This window comes from Electrona antarctica (assembly GCF_951216825.1).
Source record: "Electrona antarctica genome assembly, chromosome: 23".
Classification (NCBI taxonomy): Eukaryota; Metazoa; Chordata; class Actinopteri; order Myctophiformes; family Myctophidae; genus Electrona; species Electrona antarctica.
In genome coordinates this window covers 22,963,797-22,982,948 of record NC_136804.1, presented here as the reverse complement: position 1 = coordinate 22,982,948, position 19,152 = coordinate 22,963,797, and the positions used below count along the sequence as shown (strand labels likewise).

Below are 19,152 nucleotides of genomic sequence, written 5' to 3'. Positions count from 1 at the left end.
GTAAAAGTGCAAAAGTATTGGCATAAAAATGTACTTAAAGTACCAAAAGTAAAAGTACTTATAGAGGGTATGCGCATGCAGTGAATGGCAGATCGAGTGGCAAATCGAGTGGCAAAGTGAGTGACAAAGTGAGTTTAATGTTGATTAAAGTCATTTAATGCAATCAAATATGACTTCTGTTTGGATGTACGGTCTGTCAAGTCCAGAAAGTAGTTTTTGCCACTCAGTAGGCGTTTCCGCATAACTTCCTGGTATGATGATGATGTCACGTGCATACCCTCTATTGTGCGTCTTGAGTGTCTCATTTCAAGTTTTCAAATGTATAAAAATGTTTTGAAAATAGCAGATCTACAAACTCGCAATGCGTGCACTGCTCCTCCTTGGGGATAGGGGGAGGGCTGTCTTACTGAGACAACATGTAGTCCAAGAAGTAAGTGAGCCCAGTGTCCATGACATCCAGTGCCGTCGCTACGTATACGCACTGCGAGTAGGGCAAAACGCCGAGGGGGGCAACAAAATTCTAAACGTCATTAACATATATCTTTTTTTGCAAAAAGGGTGAAGTGTCCCTTTAAGTAAATGCACTTGGTTATATTTCCACCACCGAAAGGAATCCACAGTGCCACTCTCTCGTCACAGAACGTGAGCACTGTGCAATCTCCTCTGCAATCCCCCAAAGGGGCACACAATGACAAGTCCCTTCCCCTCCCCGGGTGGTGCCCACACATCTCTTTCTGTTTCCAATTGACTCTTCACCACAATCACATTATGCTGTAGAGAGACTGCTGTTTCTTCCTCTTTTGTGTGAGTGACTCGGTATAGCGGGCTTGCTTTTGTTAGACTCCCTCAGCCTCGTGTTGTCCTTGAAACAAATCGATTCCCTCACAGTTTACAGAACGTTGAATTACACGGGACAGTGATTGCAGCTTGTAAGTGCCTTTTAGATCCGTTCTCTGGAAAGCAGTCGTCATTGTTATAGGCTACTGTATGTTTTAGCAGTGAGCAGAATGTCTTTGAGAGAACAGAGGGAGTCAGTCAGTCATAGATCCATCCAGTAGCGGTGCCATCATCTGCCATGTCATTATTCCGACCTAACACTATCCAGAACTCCTAACCTCCATCTTAACCGGCTACGTAAATCAATAACCCTATAGCCTCGGTCTTAACCAGCCACGCCTCAGGCTTAACCAGCCACGTAGATCACTAACCCTAACATCAGTCTTAACCGGCCACGTAGGTCACTAACCCTAACCTCAGTCTTAACCGGCCCCTTAACCAACCCTCTACGTAGGTCAGACTGACGGGAAGTTGGACTTCTGGGAAGTCCCCCCACTAGCATCGATTTATGCTGATGGACAAATCAATCGTCTTCCCTGCAGACCGTTGACATCAGTGCTCTATATCGTAGCACTTACTTGTATACATTCCAGCTGGTCTTGCTGCTGAACATGCGAGGCAATATTTTCCACTTTAATGACCTGAGGCGGATTCTATTCACTCATGACAGTTTTCTGAATACCCTATGTTTCTATGTCAGTGGTTCTCAAACTCTTTCATGTCAAAGAGCCCCAGAATCATCTGTATTTGACCACGGACCCCATCTGAAAATACGTTGTTCCAGGGAGCCCCCAGAAGCAAAGATTTGAGTTGAAAGCGTTCGCTCTGAAAGAATATATATTTCAAATTTGCGCCACATTTTCACGATTTTAAAAAAATAGCAGAACTACAAGCTTGTAGCGCGGCACTTGGTGCCGCGCTATGAGCTTGTAGATCTGCTATTGTTCAACAGCTAAAGCATAACATAATGCTTAAAACACCAACCAGGGTTCCCGCCCAAAATGGGTTAACATTAAGATGAGGTACCACAGCACAGAGGTCTGCTCTACACTACAGCAGGGGTTCTCAACGTTTTTGGCCGGGGACCCCCAGAAATGCTTTGGCAATGTCTCGGGACCCCCGCCCCGCCCCCTCCCGACCCCCAATATAAATTGACTGCTACAATAACCTTAATAATAGAGACAATACACCATAAATAAATACTGAAACGAGATATAATCATTAGGGAAGGTGTATGCATGTACTATGTGTACTATATGTAAACTCTTCATTTCCACTTTCCAGCCATTCAGTTGCAAAAAAAAAATAATAATCTTTTTTTTTTTTAAATAATTGTTGAGAACCCCTGCACTACAGCACTGCAGCAAAGACCTGCAACCTGCTGTTTAATATTGAATGCCCCCAGTGGTCCCTTTGCCCAACAAAAGGCTTTTGCACTGCTTTCTGCTTGACCAGCTCACACAAATAAACTGCTTCAAAGGCAGAGGAGAGGTTGCCACCTTAATCTTTCTGTTCATCTGCTGTCCATTGTATGGATCTGTGTGGATAGTGAGTGACTATACTCACCCTGGATTGGACCACCAATTAATCCCCCGATAGAGCTTTGTCAGTCAATGCTTCATGGAAGTCGAAGGAAAACAACCTTTGGGAAGGTTGCCAAGTATTTGGCTGGCCAACCGCAAGGTCCACCGGCTCCCATACATAATAGAATACCCTGCAAACACGGCCGTTCAACCCCTGACGTGGCTCGCCTTCCTCCTTCACACCCTCCCTGCCTGCAATGAGGACAGCAGCCCTTATGGTCCTCCCAGTGGCACCACGTACTGGACAAGACAGTTCCTCATTGAGGTCACTCACTTCACCCATTTGCCATTCGACCCTCTTTCTTTTTATCTGCCCTCCAAGTGTCATCCCCGATAACATGAATGGGAAATGGTGCATTTATATAACGCTTTTATCCAAAGTGCTTTACATAGATACATCACACACGCATGCATACACAGATGGCGGAGGAAACCCTGCAAGGCACAAACCTGCACAACGGGAGTAATTAGGCATTCAGAGTCTTGCTCAAGGACACTTTGACACTAACTCTGGGCAAGCTCGGGATCAAACTGGGAACCTTGCGGTTCACATCCGGTCACTCTACCCCTGAGCCTCTGCCACCTAACATAGTCTCTCTCTCTCTTATATACCGAGCTAAGAATGCTTGTCCCCCTCTGTGCCGTCAACATGTTTAATCACTTTTCTTTCGAAAATAGATGATCTACAAGCTCGAAACGCATCTCGTTGCGATGCGTTTTGAACAAAAATCCCCCAAATCATCTCAAAATAGGGATGCCATGGCCAAAGTGGTTAACACCTTGATGGCCCGGACCTATTTAATCCATTAATAAAATGTGCCCATCATTTTTAGCGCCCGGACCACTTTTACCGGGGCACCGGAAGTTGTTGTGAATGTCTGTGTAGCAGCTAACAATAGCCACACCACTCTAGAGTCGATCGACAACAACGGGAGGTAAGAATAAATCTATTGCGACTAGCGACTGGACAGCGGAGCGCCGTCTAACACAGGATCTTTTTTCAGAATTAGACGGGATGATCGCGAGTTATGAACGTTTTAAGATTTTCGTCCACTAAACAGGCAGGGAACATTTTTTATGACATTTTCACTGTTGTGCAACACCGAGGATTGGGCAACAAGCGCTCCTAGGCTGTGGAGCGATGAAATCGGTTTTGATATCATGAATCTCCGTCCCGTTTATCAATCTCCGTCTGGGGCACTTGACCATGAACTTGAACTTGACGGTGATCTCCGTCTGGGGCCTCTAAACTTAGTGGTCCGAATCTTATCGTAAACAACAGCCTGTGACAGCGAGCTGCCTGTGACTCCCACAGACACTTTTTGACACTCTTCCTCCTCTCATGAGCTGCGTGATCTCAACTACAAGGAACGCTTATAAACTCACGACTAATAAATCACATGTGGTCGGTATGAGCGAACACTGCTTTTTCTTTCTCTCTCTGTTTTGTTTGCTTGGTAATTAATCGTCCTCTTTGCTAATCACTTCAAAAAGATGTGGGTTTCTGTGTAATTCCGTAGTAGTGGCTATATGACATTGACCAGCATTGTTTTAATGTGATTATGTGATGTGTTCGTGTAAATCAGTTATACGCTAGTTTGTTGTGTTTGTAAAGAGAGTCGATGGGAACGGCTTCGCTGAGATGCATGAAATGTGTGTGATGAATGAATACGTCGGCTTAGGGGTTTTCTATGCAGTCGGTAGCGCTGTCGCCTCACAGCTAGAAGGTCCTGGGTTTGATTCCCGCTGTGGGCACTGGGGTTGTGTTCTCTCCTCTGCGTCATCAGTGCGCATACCTGGTGTTGGCGAAAGGGCCTTTCTGTGTGGAGTTTGCATGTTCTACCTGTGTCTCCTATGGTAGGTACCCTCACAAAAACATGCAGTAATCCTGGTCTCTAAAACTGCCTCCCCTTGGCCAGCCGGGGCGCCTGATGTTGGGGAATGGAACTCGTTGGAATAATGTGTTCCTTCCACACGCTACCCCCCCCCCCCCCCCCCCCCCCCCCCTGTCAGGTAATTAGAAGCAGTTTGGACTCCTCATGCATTGAAGGAAGCATGAGGTCAGTCCGTTGCTCTCCCCAGGCTGGCAGAGGGAGTGTAGCGCCCAGGATTACATGAGTAGACAATTGACACTGGGTGACAAAAATGGGTTACCGAAGTTTGCTATGCATGCACGCAGCTAGCACGAGCTGCAACCATATCCTATTTGAAGCGTAGGTGGTCGTGACGTCAGGTTTTTATTTTGGTTTGGGCCGTCCCAGTGGATGTATTGTGTTTCCAGCAAGAACCTTGACAATTCATAACAGCAGCCTCTCTCCCCTTTGAGAAGAGCAGGTGCAGCATCTGGTACATCGCAAACGTTTTGATCTTGGTTCTGTGAGTTTTAATCTGCAGTCTGCGGCGCAGGGATGAGTCATAATGTTTGCGTGGAACCAGGGAATAAACACTGAAGAGATTGGATCCCATGGAATGAGAATGTTCCAGGGGGAAGGCCTACTGCCTCCCAAGAGTCCACACTCAATCACTGTGTCCATTTCATTAGAAACTAAGGTATGATGACTAAAACTAAGACTAATATATTGACAATTTCATCAACAAATACTAACTAGACTAAAATGTTAGGGAGGGACTATTGGAGTCATCCAGTACAGTCAATTTTATGTTTGGTTGCGGTCAGGTGTTGCACTAATGCACTCTCAAAATAGCAGATCTACAAGCTTGTAGATCAAGTGTCCAAGTGTCAAATCAGCCATTACGACGTCATCAAGGCCTGCAAAAATACATTTTAGTCAATTAAATCTATAGTTGATTTAGTCAACTAAAACTAGACTAACACTAAAACATTTCAGGTGACTAAAATGCGAAAAAAAACTGTGACTAAAACTAAATCAAAATGCACTGTCAAAATCAACACTGGAGCAGGCCTGACTCTCAAAGAGTACACAGTGAAATCCAGAGTGTCCATTTAACTTGGAGCAGTGTTGATTTTGTAGACTAATTCTAAGACTACCTTTTTTCAAAACTAAATGAAAACTAAGCTATGATGACTAAATCTATGACTAAATGTATTGACAATTTCGTCAACAAATAAAAAACTACACTCAAATGTTAGAAGAGATCCAGTACAGTATAAGTCATTTTACACTTGGTTGTATGCTGAAAATAGCAGATCTACAAGCTCAAAACACGCCGCGCATCGGCTATTTTCAGCAAGTGTAAAATCAGTCATTACAACGGCATCAAGGCCCGACAAAAAAACATTTTAGTCGACTAAATCAATTGTAGATTTAGTCGACTAAAATCTTATGATGTTTAGTCACACAAGACATTCAAATGTGACTAAAACTAAAGGAAAACTATTCAAAAGACTATGACTAAAACTAAAATAAAAAAATTGCTGCCCAAAACAACACTGACTCAGAGAGTGTAGAATGGGACCCCGCATACACACTGGTCACATGGGACACGCCCCTGGCCTGCTGCGTTCCATGTCAGAGCTGGTCACATGGGACACGCCCCTGGCCTGCTGCGCTCCATGTCAGAGCTGGTCACATGGGACACGCCCCTGGCCTGCTGTGCTCCATGTCAGAGCTGCGCGCAGTTCGAGACCTTTCCACCCTCTGGGGAGGAAACATGAAAGTCTCCGATTCCAATACCACTGTGAAAACAATACAAAGTTCACCATAATATTAACAGTTATTCCACCTTTGCACAACCACACCCTCATTGTTACCCCTGTGGAATACAGTATGTCCTTGGCTGTAAAGCAGTGATTATCTGGCTGGGTTTTTATTTCCAAGGACCCGTCGGTGGTTTGATATGAATTTGATCTCCGTGGGACCCCATTCTACACTGCTGTGTTAATTTAATTTAGTGTGTATACAAATTGGAACCATTTGGTTCCATTTGTCGCCATTTGTTACCACTGTCGCAATATTGCTGGCTCTGGGTGAGATCTCTGTCGTTTTTCATGCTTGTTGACAACTTGTTGTGATTTGACACTTTAATAAAATTGAATTGAATTTGTATACTGAATTTGGTTATTGATCAGAGCTTATATCGAGCCCACTATTGATCTTTTTCTATTATTTTATGGCATGATACATTCTGAACAGAACCGGTAGGCCTGACTTGAAAAAAAATGACTTGTCTTTTGGTGCTTATTGGATCTCTTCTCCACTAGTCCCTCCCTAACATTTTAGTCATTTTAGTTGACTACATTTAGTCAAATGTAGTCAACATGGCTTAGTTTTCATTTAGTTTTTATTTCGTTTTTATCAGTGAAAAGAGGTAGTCGATGAACATTTTTCGTCGTCATTTCAGTCGCCGAAATCAACACTAACATTCAACATATATTAAATTAAGCTCAGGCTGATTAAAGTCAGTCAAGCTGCTCCACTGGAATCAGCCATCATTAATGACGGCATTCTGCCAGAATGACACTCCAGGCGAAACAGAAGCTCAAGCTGTAGGGTTGTTAAATTAATCCCCCCTGAGTGTAGAAAAAGGCCTTGGTCTAAAAAGTGTTGTAAAATCTTTCCCAACTGCTTATTTTTGGGAAGATGTAAGAATGTGGTTTTGGCATTCGTTCGGGAACCCAGTGTGTTTCTAATTAGCTGTGAGATAGCACTTCACCCTCGGTGGCGCGCCTCGACTTCCATGTACTTTGGGCAAAGCGCGTTATGTAACATCCTTAGCCTCCTCGAAGCTGGGCTAATACCAACCTGGTGCACAGGGCCTTATTTGATGCTATCGCCTCGGCTTTGAAGCCTATGACAGATGGTATCTCCTTTTCCAGAGGTTTTGCTTTATTAAACGGAAAGAACCTGCTTGTCTGCTTGAACGGAGCCCCTCAATTCCAATTTAAATTCTGCCGAGTCAGGTGAAAACAAAGCGACTCCTGTGTGTTCCTCATTACTCTCGACTTCAATTATACAGTATAGCCCCAGTGGTGGAAAATGACAAGGCACTCAAATGTTTTACTTACGTAAAAGTATCAATACTCCAATGTAGAAATACTCTGTCAAACCAGTAGGTTTAACAGTAGTAACCTGAGGGCGAGAAGCGACCTCGCCCCAAAGGGTGCACGCATCCGCCTTGGTGACGGCAGACTGCTGGGCGAGCGCTGGCGCTTTGGCATGGGGGGACAGGTTTTTGCAGGTTTTCAACTTTTCATAGTAATCTGCGACCTAATAAAAGTCAAAATATTCTTGAGTAAAAGTACAAAAGTATTGGCATCAAAATGTACCAAAAGTAGAAAGTATTCATTATGACGAATGTCATATTTCACAGTTTTTCAAAAATATATATTTATTTTGAAAATAGCAGATCTAAAAGCTTACACAGTGTTTCATCGCGACGCATTGTGAGCTTGTAGATCGGCTATTTACAAATGGCTGAAAGGCTGAATGGCTGAAGTGGTTAATGTATGTTTTGCAATAATCAAACTCTACAAAGTAACTAGTAGCTAACGTTTTCAAATGAATGGAGTGGAGTAAAAGTACAATATTTGGATCTGAGATGTACTGTAGTGGAGTAGGAGTAAAAGTATTGGAATTTGGAAATACTCAAGTAAAGTACAAATACCTCAAGATTGTACTTAAGTACAGTACTTAAGAAAATGTATTGTACTTGGTTACTTTACACCACTGCCTACCACAAGCCTAGTATAGTATGCGTCCCCGTTTTTCCTACCAGGGAGGGTGAGAGCCCTGTATGCAGATTCAAACACACTGACTTATTTACTACAGCAAACAACCTTTACAATTGTTTTAGTTACCTTAGGTTCAAGATTCATAACTTGTAATATGCTATTGGCTGTTTGTATTCTTTTTGGAAAAATATAAAAAGATACTCATGGAACGCGTATAGTATACAACACCACAGGATGTATTCAACTTCTTGCGATGTTGGGTAGGTGCAAAGTAAAGAATCGTGGGGAAAAAACTCGATCCACAGATGATTCTCATCCTTGTTTAAATAACGTTAAACAAGCCATGCAGGCTCTGCATGGCATATAGTGTTGAAGCGCCAAGCAGAAAGCCTGTGATCAGAGAGGGATATGGCAGAGCGAAGAGAGGAAAACCACTTCCCTTTCTGAGATAAAAGGACTCCCGTCTCAAAAGCCTACTGCGGCTGCTGCACACAATGATGAAAATGTGACTTTACCCTGCAGGCATTGACGGACGAACAGCATAAGAGACCTGATTGTTAATTAGCTGTGGCGGCAAAACAAAAGGGACCTGGAGAGGGTCAAAGCAGAGGGGAGGAGATGGGAGCGGCACCCCCCCACCCCCCGCCAAACCCTTGTCCCCAGAGCGTTCAGTGCTCAGTCAATAGCGCTTGAAAAACGAATAAATATGCATGAGCTTGGCTGCAACAGTGAGGGACTTTGATGGTATGATGGGAGAGTTCTCTATCTTCGAAATGAATGGACTCAAAATAACTGTTCGATGGGGTGCGTGTGTGCATCGTGTGTGTCTGTGTGTGTGCGTGCGTTTGGTATTGACAATAATGCATGCTTATAATGAGCTGGAGGAAGAATTTATTTTATGACTGCCTTTGCCCAAAATATGCACTGTGGGTTTTCCCCCAGACTCTAGTGGCAGAAAGTTATGTAAAGTAGACGGCACTGTCTTTCTATGGTCTATACAGGAAGAAGTTACCACAAAACCCAATTCAATTGTGGTTATTTTCCCGTGTTAGCTGGGGGAAGTGGGGGAAAGTAACTATGTAAAATGTTCTATTCTATACTTCTCCACTACATCTTGCATGCAAATATTGTACTTTTTATTCCACTTTAATTATTTAAAGCGTAATATAGTTACTAGTTGCTTTTCAGATTTAGATTATTATGTAATTCAAATCAGTCCCACTTTTACCAGCTGCAATTAAAGTGTTGAACACACAAATGCAGGACTAATTTCTTTCCAATAATAATATGATTATGAAATGGGCCATTCAACACCACGTTTGAATGCAGTCATGATCTGAGTACTGAGGGTCATGTTCAGGACACCTGTGTTCAATTACTGTTGATTGTATCTCATACCCATGCATAAATACCACACTTCCTGTTGTCTGCTGAGGAAGGCCATACAGGCCGAAACGCGTCCGTTTTCAGTCTCAGAGGTAAATAAAATCATGTAAAAGGACATACAATGAGTGCTGGCATTTTCTTCATCTCTACTTATATCTTCGAGCCTTGCACCTATAAGGATTTTGTTTGAACCTGGAGTGCTGCGGGTTGTCTGCTACGGCAGTACTATTCTCTCATGTTCAGGGGTCACCGCCATGCTGGCTTGTGGTGGACATTTTTGTAAAAAAAAAAAGAAAAAATGCCACAGACAGATAAAATAAATGGATAATAATATTGCAAGAAACACATAAAGAGCTGGCCTTGAATGACCATAACAGGTCTGTGACTCAGAGGTACAAATGGAACCAAATGATTTGTGCACTCTCAGAGTTAAGGTGGTCCTTGCAAATAAAACATTTGAGAACCACCACTTCTAGTTGGACTCTTAAGGCCTATTCATAGTCTAAATTTTCGGTGAAATAACGTTGAGCGGTGGTGAGTAAAAACAGAGAGAAGGGCTGGAGTGGTGGCGGTGGTTTGCTCTTCACCGCGGCTCGTGACGTCATGTTGTAGTTCATTGTACGTTGTAGTACATTCAGTAATTGGGTCTTATGTATGGGTATTTTATGCCCATATATGGAGATTTATGTATCTGTCTCTCTGTGTCCCTTTATTCCTATATATGGAGTTCTGTGTCAGGCATACCTAAATATGGAGTGTTGTGATGTCAGAACAGGCCAGCTCCATATATGGAGCATGGGCAGGGGCATTGTCCAGAGCCCGGGCAGAGGCCTTTTGTGGCGGTTCTGGACAACCGTGGGTCCAACCGACTCGACACTGGGCACTGCACTCCCTGTGGCATTACTAGTTGACTAGTTGCCTAGTTTACTAGTCGACTAGTCGACTAGTTGTTTAACCACCTATTATGTTTTTTTTTTGTTTTTTTTTAAATAAATATTTGTTGTGGGGGCACGGTGGCACAGTTGGTAGTGCTGTCGCCTCACAGCTAGAAGGTCCTGGGTTTGATTCCCGCTCGGGACGCTGTGGGCGCTGGCGGCGTGTCTCCTCCGCGTCATCAGTGCCCATACCCGAGGCAGGGTTGGCGAAAGGGCCTTTCTGTGTGGAGTTTGCATGTTCTCCCCGTGTCCCCTAGGGTAGGTACCCTCACAAAAAATATGCAGTAATCCTGGTCTCTAAACTGCCTCCCCCTGGCCAGCCGGGGCGCCTGATGGAGGGGAAAGGAAATGGTTGGAATAACGTGTTCCTTCCACGCGCTACGTCCAACCAGGGAAACTCCCCCCTGTCAGATGTAAAGGAGCAACTTGGACACTCAGGCATGAAGGAAGCATGAGTTCAAGTCCGTTGCTCTCCCCATGTCCCCCATACATGGGGACTAGGTTGGCGGAGGGTGTGTAGAGCCCAGGATCACATTAGATAATTGACACAGGGGTGAAAAATGGGTTACAAAATCGTGGGATAAAAAATATATTAAAAAAAAAAAAATGCCCTACCATGTACGTATGGACATATTGATGATGATGAGCCCTGGCCATGTGTTTGTCCCTCAGACCTGCAGGCGTCTCCGTCCTTCCAGCACTTCAGTCTGTCGGAGAAGGCCATGGACTACAGGATCCTGCAGATGGACGAGGACCAGGACCGCATGTACGTGGGCTGTAAGGACCACGTGCTGTCGATGGACATCAACAACATCACCCACGGCACGCTCAAGGTCAACACCTCACACTCGACACGATACTCACAACAGTACAAGTGTCAAGTAGTCAAACTTAATTTGTGACCAGTTGTGACTGGGGCTAAATCATTGGATTTCTTTTCATTTTTCTTTCATGTCATATCATGTCATATCATATGAAAGCAGGGAACCATAGCTTCAAATTGACATATTGGTTGTTCAGTTTGACCCACCAGTTTAGGAGATATGGCTTATAGAATAATGTCTTGCAGAAAACAGGCTTCAAATGGTTCACTTCTGTGGTTCCCTAACATTATACCTAGCTACATGTTTAAGCATTTATTTCATATTTACATGTCAATTTCAGCTCTGACATTTATTTCAGACGTAACTCATTTTGGATTAAAATAATAATAATAATAATCAGCTGGAGGCTGCACGATAGCAGCCCCTCAGTCAAATCTGGTTTACAGATGGTTTACTAAAAGAATTGCGCACAAAAAAGTCCAAGAAATAACACCAGAAATTCAATATCATCACAAATATGAAAACACTATGTACACTGTTCCGTTTGTTGATTCAATGATGACCAAGTACTTTAACTCCAAGGCTTCTTTATTCAAACAAACATACAAATGTTTGTCCTTGAAATGAACTCTATCTGATCTGACTTCCTGTCTCAGTGTGCCCTTATATGGATTTCACTACTGACACACTACAGACACTGACACCTTGTGGTTAAAGATACCGGTAATAGATAATGATCATGATCATCACACACAGTAGGGGGAAAAGGGGGGGGGGGTGTACAGAGAGGGTGGGGAGACGTGAACTACGCTTCTTAAGGGGTGGAGTTAGGGTATTCCACACTTGAGTGGCAGTGCTGTAAAGGAGAATTTACCCATGTATTTGTCAGATATGCGGGCATTGAGGGCAAAGTTGCATTGGCTTTTGGAAAACCATTATCCACCACATTTGAGTCACATAAATATAAAAGTATTTTGTTTTACCATGTCTTGTCATACCTAATGTTCATTACATGTCCATTGACCTTAAACGGGTCATTTTAATCGATGAGATGCAATGTGCTGACATTGTTTAATTGGTTTCTTCAACTCATGGCAAACGGGTCAAAACTAAAAGGCATTGATTATTCAGTTAGGTCCCTGATTGATAACGTTGCACACATGCGCATCAAAAGACCCAAGATCAAACACTATACTGTTGTACAATGATGTTGTTAACACTATCTGTGTGTTGTTATGCAAATCACTACACAGATTTACCAAAATCACACCCATTTTGAGGTAAACAACAAAAGCAGAGCTTAAAATGGTTTAGTGCTGCTGCTGTGGGGCAGGATTCATAAGCTGACTGATAACTATGATCTCGTGTGCAGAGAGGGAGAATGGTGTTGGCGTAATTGACAGCCGAGGAGAGCATATACACATGGGGAAAGCATTTATGTCTCTCTGGGGAGTGCTCTGCCACGTCCATTTTGCCTGAGTAAATTGCCTGATACATTTCATACACAACAGACCCTTAACTTAAGTACCCCTTCCACATTGGAAACCACAGCATTTTCTCCTGGCATGTGACAGGCTGTCATATCGTGAACGGTGAAACAAAGGCTTACCACCATGGGGTTTTTCTTTCACAATCACAAGACGGATTATTCATGTTGCCAAGTTTTAAATTGGTATTCATTTTTACGTATTCATCTTTTACGTTGATTAGATTTTTTTTCCTCACCATTTGTGTGATTAGATTATGGGTTGCTGTGTGATCATTTTGTTTACACTGTGTGACCTGTGGTTTTCCCAGACCAGGTTAACCCCACTGATGTCCTTACTGATCTCTAGTTAAACTGCCCCCTGTCTGTCTGTCTTTTTTCTTACTGATCTCTAGTTAAACTGCCCCCTGTCTGTCTGTCTGTCTCTTTTCTTACTGATCTCTAGTTAAACTGCCCCCTGTCTGTCTGTCTTGTTTCTTACTGATCTCTAGTTAAACTGCCCCCTGTCTGTCTGTCTTTTTTCTTACTGATCTCTAGTTAAACTGCCCCCTGTCTGTCTGTCTGTCTCTTTTCTTACTGATCTCTAGTTAAACTGCCCCCTGTCTGTCTGTCTGTCTCTTTTCTTACTGATCTCTAGTTAAACTGCCCCCTGTCTGTCTGTCTGTCTGTCTGTCTGTCTTCTTACTGATCTCTAGTTAAACTGCCCCCTGTCTGTCTGTCTGTCTGTCTGTCTGTCTTTTTTCTTACTGATCTCTAGTTAAACTGCCCCCTCTCTGTTTCCCTGCAGGTGTTTTGGCCGGCGTCCACCAGCAAGATAGAGGAATGCCAAATGGCTGGCAAGGACCCTACGGTGAGAACAATCAAATCACATGTCCTGTTTTAACCAAATGTACCCCATGGGCGTCCCTATTTTGGGAAGGAAAATGGGAACCGTGAGAATCCCAGTTCGATCCCGTTCTCACCGCAGGGCCGGTATTGCAGTACAGCGACTGTGACGAAAAGAGAGCTGAGCCAGAAGGCAAAGAAAGCTCTTCGGCAAAAGCTCTTCGTCTCGGCATCCCCCAGGAGGAAGTTAGTAATGTTACTGTGGAGAGGGAAGTCTGGAGCTCTCTGGTGGAGCTGTTGCCCCCGCGACCCAACTACAGATAAGCAGTTGCAGATGGATGGATGGATGGATTTTATTTGCGAGAATAGTGATTCATCGTACGACATAGTGTCATAGGCCTTCTGTCCATCGGTCAGGGATGACCATGGTTTCCTACGAGTCTGGATTGGAGCAGTGTCATAGGCCTTCTGTCCATCGGTCAGGGATGACCATGGTTTCCTACGAGTCTGGATTGGAGCAGTGTCCTTGCATGTGGTTGTTGGTCTGTCTGCGTTGTTGTGTTCTATTTCTTTCTTCGGCCCTCATACGACAATGTATGGTTAAATAAATAGCCTTATGGAACTATTTTTTGGGGCGTAGTGATATGGACACAAAAAACATAGTTCTGTGTGATAGAGGGGTCAAAAATGAACGAAAGCTGCACTAATATTTTATAAATAGGTCAACAATAGAAATGACGTTAGTTTTTTGGATTAATTAACATTTAATGCGTGGCCCCCTGCATGTGTACCCCACAAAATGACCGGAACTACTTAATATTTCACCAAAACCAGAGCAGAACTCCCACCACGGGACTCGGGCAATCAATTAATACAGTTGCAACCACTATAATAATGGCAAGTATTTCATACAGCTTAAGTTAAACAAATCTGAACTATCTCTTTAAGCAACAAGCTATGCTTAGGTGATTTCTATTTATATTTGGACAAACCGTAAAGACAAAACAGTAATGCAGAGGAGTCTCCACTTCCACTTTATATTTTACTCCTGATCAGAGCTTCCGTTGCTCCAGACTGTATGACGGAAGCGTCCGAGAGGCAACAGTCTGGCAAGGCGAGACTACATGTGTAGCAGCTATAGCTAGCAGATGGCTGGAGGGTCACTGACTCCACAGAGTCCTCCTGGCATCAGCTCTGTTTGCTAAGATGAAGAATGAGGCGTGGGAGGAGCGCCCTCACTCACACCGCTATAGAATAATAAACCAGCATCAAAGCATCACAAATTGGACACAGCTCATATGTGCCGTGTCTTTCTTTTCTTTTTTTACACGGAAAAGAGATGCAGTCGTGAGCAAAATAGCAACACAAAAAAAACAAGGCTTTTATGAAGACATGGGAGCTCATTCCGCCAGTGCCTCTGGCTCTCCGCTAATTGGGCTACTCTGAAAAAGAACAAAATCTGCAGGGATTACACTTCAAACTAGAGCCAAATGAGAGTTTCAGCAGACAACAGTTGTATAGAATAGAGCTTTTCTTCTTGGAGTGTGTTCCTTAATTATCGCTTGACTTTTCTTTTACTTTCCTTATTAATATCACTGGAGTATGCTTTTGAAATTGTATTAACAGATTGCAGAATGGGTACAGGTACAGGTCAATACAAAAAACTGCTAAGAGGATGAAACCAGAAAAATCACTAAGACTTGTTTTCATCAGAGTCCTCCATTTTCAATACATCAAATACATTAAAGACATACAAATATACACATCTATGCAAAACAAATCATCAAATACAGGGTTAGAAAAAAGAGAAAACGTGTACAGTATAGAAACATATAGGGACTTTAACTTTTTTGCAGGGGCCAGTTTCAAATTCTACCAAGCTTTTCCCTGCACGTAGAGCTGTATGTCACGAATAAAGGCTGGAAGACAACTACGCCATAGTCCGCAAAGTCTCATCCTACCACAGATTTATCGTGTTACCACCAACACGCCCAATTTGTTAGCGCTTAGGCCAACATGTACATCTGTCTCCGCGTCTCCCTCGCACAACAGCCAAAGTAATGGAGCCAAGGGGTTTGGAGTCAACGCAGCATTACGTTATAGGAGCAGGAGAAGAAGCTGTTTTCAGTCACGGTGTGATTTGTGCTGCCTTGAGTCATGGCCCTGCTGTTGTGGACAGGCTCCCACAAATATTTGGGCGAGCTGTCTGTGTGGAGCCATTCAGTGGCCCTCTCTCCTCTGTCAACCGGCACCCACTGCCAGGTCCCTTCCTCGCAATTTATCACTTCTACTTTTTTTTCTTCCTGTCTTACTCGTCCCCTTGGACCCTTTCTCACTGACTTTTTCCTACTGTGCCTCTGCATGGCTTTGTCTTTTTAATTCTGCCCCTACATCTTTTTTTTTTTTGACTCTTTCTTCCCTTTCAAGGTTTCTTTTTCTTCTCTCTCTCTCTGTATGTTTCAGTAAACGTTCATAAAGCAGTCGTTAATTCCTTTCTTTTTACCGACCGGGCTTCTACTTTTTATGATTTGTGGGTCCTGAATCAGAGCCCCTGACCGTTTGTTATGGTTACCCTCCCCATCTGTATATATTCAGTTCCTCTTCCCCCGATAGAATGTGCGGTCGCCGTGGACTCCAGAGAGAGACCACACGTTCTCTCTGTGCAACGGAGGGTGGCATTTAAGGAGAAATGTAGGTTAACCTCCTCAAGTACAAGAACGCCAGACTGATTAAATCTGTTGGCTCCTCGCTCAAAACCTCCGCTCTCTAAACTGTGCGACCGACCGCTCGCCACCTGAACACGGGGCCATGATGAGGCTATTTGCTGCGTTGTCTGGCAGAGTTATAAAGGCTGTGAGCGTCCGGATCGAGGAAACACACGGGGAAATCGGACGTGATATCCTCCTCTCGTATATTATTGCTATGGGAATTATGAAATTGGATATGGGCAGGCCTGCAGCGTGTGCGTGTGCGTGTGCGTGTGTGTGCGTGCGTGCGTGTGTGTGTGTGTGTGTGTGCGTGTGCGTGTGCGTGTGTGTGTGTGTGTGATAGAGAGGGAGAGATGGGTGTGTGATGGAGGAAAAGCAGTTGTTTTCCAGCTCTCAGCGGAGCTTTGTGCATTCTGTGAGCAGCACAGCTGCTATTTCCACACCGATGGCCAAGTTCCTTAAACCGTTCCCCCTGGGTTCTTTGCTCCTCTCGAGGTTTCTCCTCCCTTCTCTCTCCTTTCTCCTCCTCCTCCTCCTCCCTATACCCTTCCTCATCTTCTACCCTGATCCTTTCTACCTCCTCTACCTCCCCACAATGTTAGACTTTAAGTATACCCACAAAGCCCAGCACTCATGCCCCTCCAGGCAGGTTTATGGAGTTGGAGGCAGTGATGGAGAGAGAGAGAGAGATCGGATGAGAGATCAGCATAAGCTGGATTCTCCTGGTCCGTGCCTGCGCTTGCCTCAAATGATTGTGCCACATGTGATCTCATATGGCTCTTTCATAACGAGAGAGATACGCTTGAATTACAGTACATTTACTCCCGTGGAATAGGATTCTGGAAGGGTGATAAACAAGACCTGGCCCAATGCCAGACACAGGAAACAGGCCTCATCCACTGCTGTTGTGTCCGTGCTGTTGAAAGCGCCGCATGTGGCCTGGGCCGGCCGGCCTAGCGGTCCGGGTACCTAGGCTCCTAATGCAGCCCAACTTACTGTCAATAAAAGCACAAAAGTAAAAGAAAAGCCATGAGTAGGGATTATTTTTCTTGGTCTTTCTTGGTTTTCTTGGTCTACATTGAAAGCTTTAAATCCACGTTTTGGAGAACAATTTCATGATGATTCTTTTGCAATTATGTCATCATTGTATAGATCAAAATGTCAACGTTTAATGTCTACATTTTATGAGCCCAATTAGATTTATATATTTTGGCATGAGATTTTTACTGATGTCAAATTTGATGTCAAAACCTCCACTGATAAATAATCGAGGATTCCTTATCTTTTTGAGTGGTGTAAACCACTCCAACAACTGGCTTTGTACCCGTGTCTGTTCGAACCAAAAGAAACGATGTACCCTTGTCTGTCCGTACCAAACAAATCACACCCGTGTGAACTGAGTGGTGTAAGGTCTTATATAGACTGATCAACTGTTGACGTAATGTCTGACGTAATGAAATCACACCCGTGTGAACTGGGTGACCATAGCAACCATGCTAATTGTTTGGTACGAACAGACACGTAAACTAACAAAGCCAGTTGTAGGAGTGGTTTACACCACTCAAAACATTTGCACGGTTGCTATGGTTAGTATGTGACGTCACTATATAAGACCTTACACCACTCAGTTCACACGGGTGTGATTTTTTAATTATTAGTCAGGACATTTCTTAAGTTGGAAATTCAAATAATGTGACAAACAACGGTAACTATATAATCACTTTGCAGGAGTGGTACCAAAGTACCTTTGTCATTATAAGTCATTTCCATATTATTTCTCTAAAAGAACTGATATTGTTAATAAATAATGGACTAGTATGTAAATATACGAAGTTGTCCCTTATTCCGATGTTGCCCAACCTTTAAATCTAATTTCTTTGTCTCTCCCCCCCCCCCCCCCATGCAGCACGGCTGTGGAAACTTCATCCGTGTGGTGCAGCCATACAACCGGACGCATCTGTTCCTGTGTGGCAGTGGAGCCTACAGTCCAGTCTGTGTCTACGTCAACAGAGGGCGTAGGCCAGAGGTATGTTCATGGGTGACAGTGGAGCCTACAGTCCAGTCTGTGTCTACGTCAACAGAGGCCGTAGGCCAGAGGTATGTTCATGGGTGGCAGTGGCGCCTACAGTCCAGTCTGTGTCTACGTCAACAGAGGCCGTAGGCCAGAGGTATGTTCATGGGTGGCAGTGGAGCCTACAGTCCAGTCTGTGTCTACGTCAACAGAGGCCGTAGGCCAGAGGTATGTTCATGGGTGGCAGTGGAGCCTACAGTCCAGTCTGTCTACGTCAACAGAGGCCGTAGGCCAGAGGTATGTTCATGGGTGGCAGTGGAGCCTACAGTCCAGTCTGTGTCTACGTCAACAGAGGCCGTAGGCCAGAGGTATGTTCATGGGTGGCAGTGGAGCCTACAGTCCAGTCTGTGTCTACGTCAACAGAGGCCGTAGGCCAGAGGTATGTTCCTGTGTGGCAGTGGAGCCTACAGTCCAGTCTGTGTCTACGTCAACAGAGGCCGTAGGCCAGAGGTATGTTCCTGTGTGGCAGTGGAGCCTACAGTCCAGTCTGTGTCTACGTCAACAGAGGCCGTAGGCCAGAGGTATGTTCATGGGTGGCAGTGGAGCCTACAGTCCAGTCTGTGTCTACGTCAACAGAGACCGTAGGCCAGAGGTATGTTCATGGGTGGCAGTGGAGCCTACAGTCCAGTCTGTGTCTACGTCAACAGAGGCCGTAGACCAGAGGTATGTTCATTGGTGGCAGTGGTGTAAAGTAATGAAGTACATTTACATAAGTAGGCCTACTTGAGTACAATTTTGAGGTATTTGTACTTTACTTGAGTGTTTCAATTTCCAATACTTTTACTTCTACTCAGCTACATCTCAGAGGCAAATATTTCAAATCTTTAGTTACTAGTTATTTTGT

The 19,152-nt window shown here is 44.1% G+C and overlaps 1 protein-coding gene across 2 annotated transcripts in view; it reads left to right on the top strand.

Moving 5' to 3' along the window:
• sema3c (sema domain, immunoglobulin domain (Ig), short basic domain, secreted, (semaphorin) 3C) overlaps positions 1-19,152 on the top strand; it is a 93,025-nt gene that overhangs the window by 47,436 nt on the left and 26,437 nt on the right. For both annotated transcript variants that reach the window (XM_079494648.1, XM_079494647.1), the window contains 3 exons: positions 11,067-11,227; positions 13,492-13,554; positions 18,144-18,263. In XM_079494648.1, the coding sequence (XP_079350774.1) occupies positions 11,067-11,227; positions 13,492-13,554; positions 18,144-18,263 (344 nt within the window). The remainder of the gene's footprint in view (positions 1-11,066; positions 11,228-13,491; positions 13,555-18,143; positions 18,264-19,152) is intronic.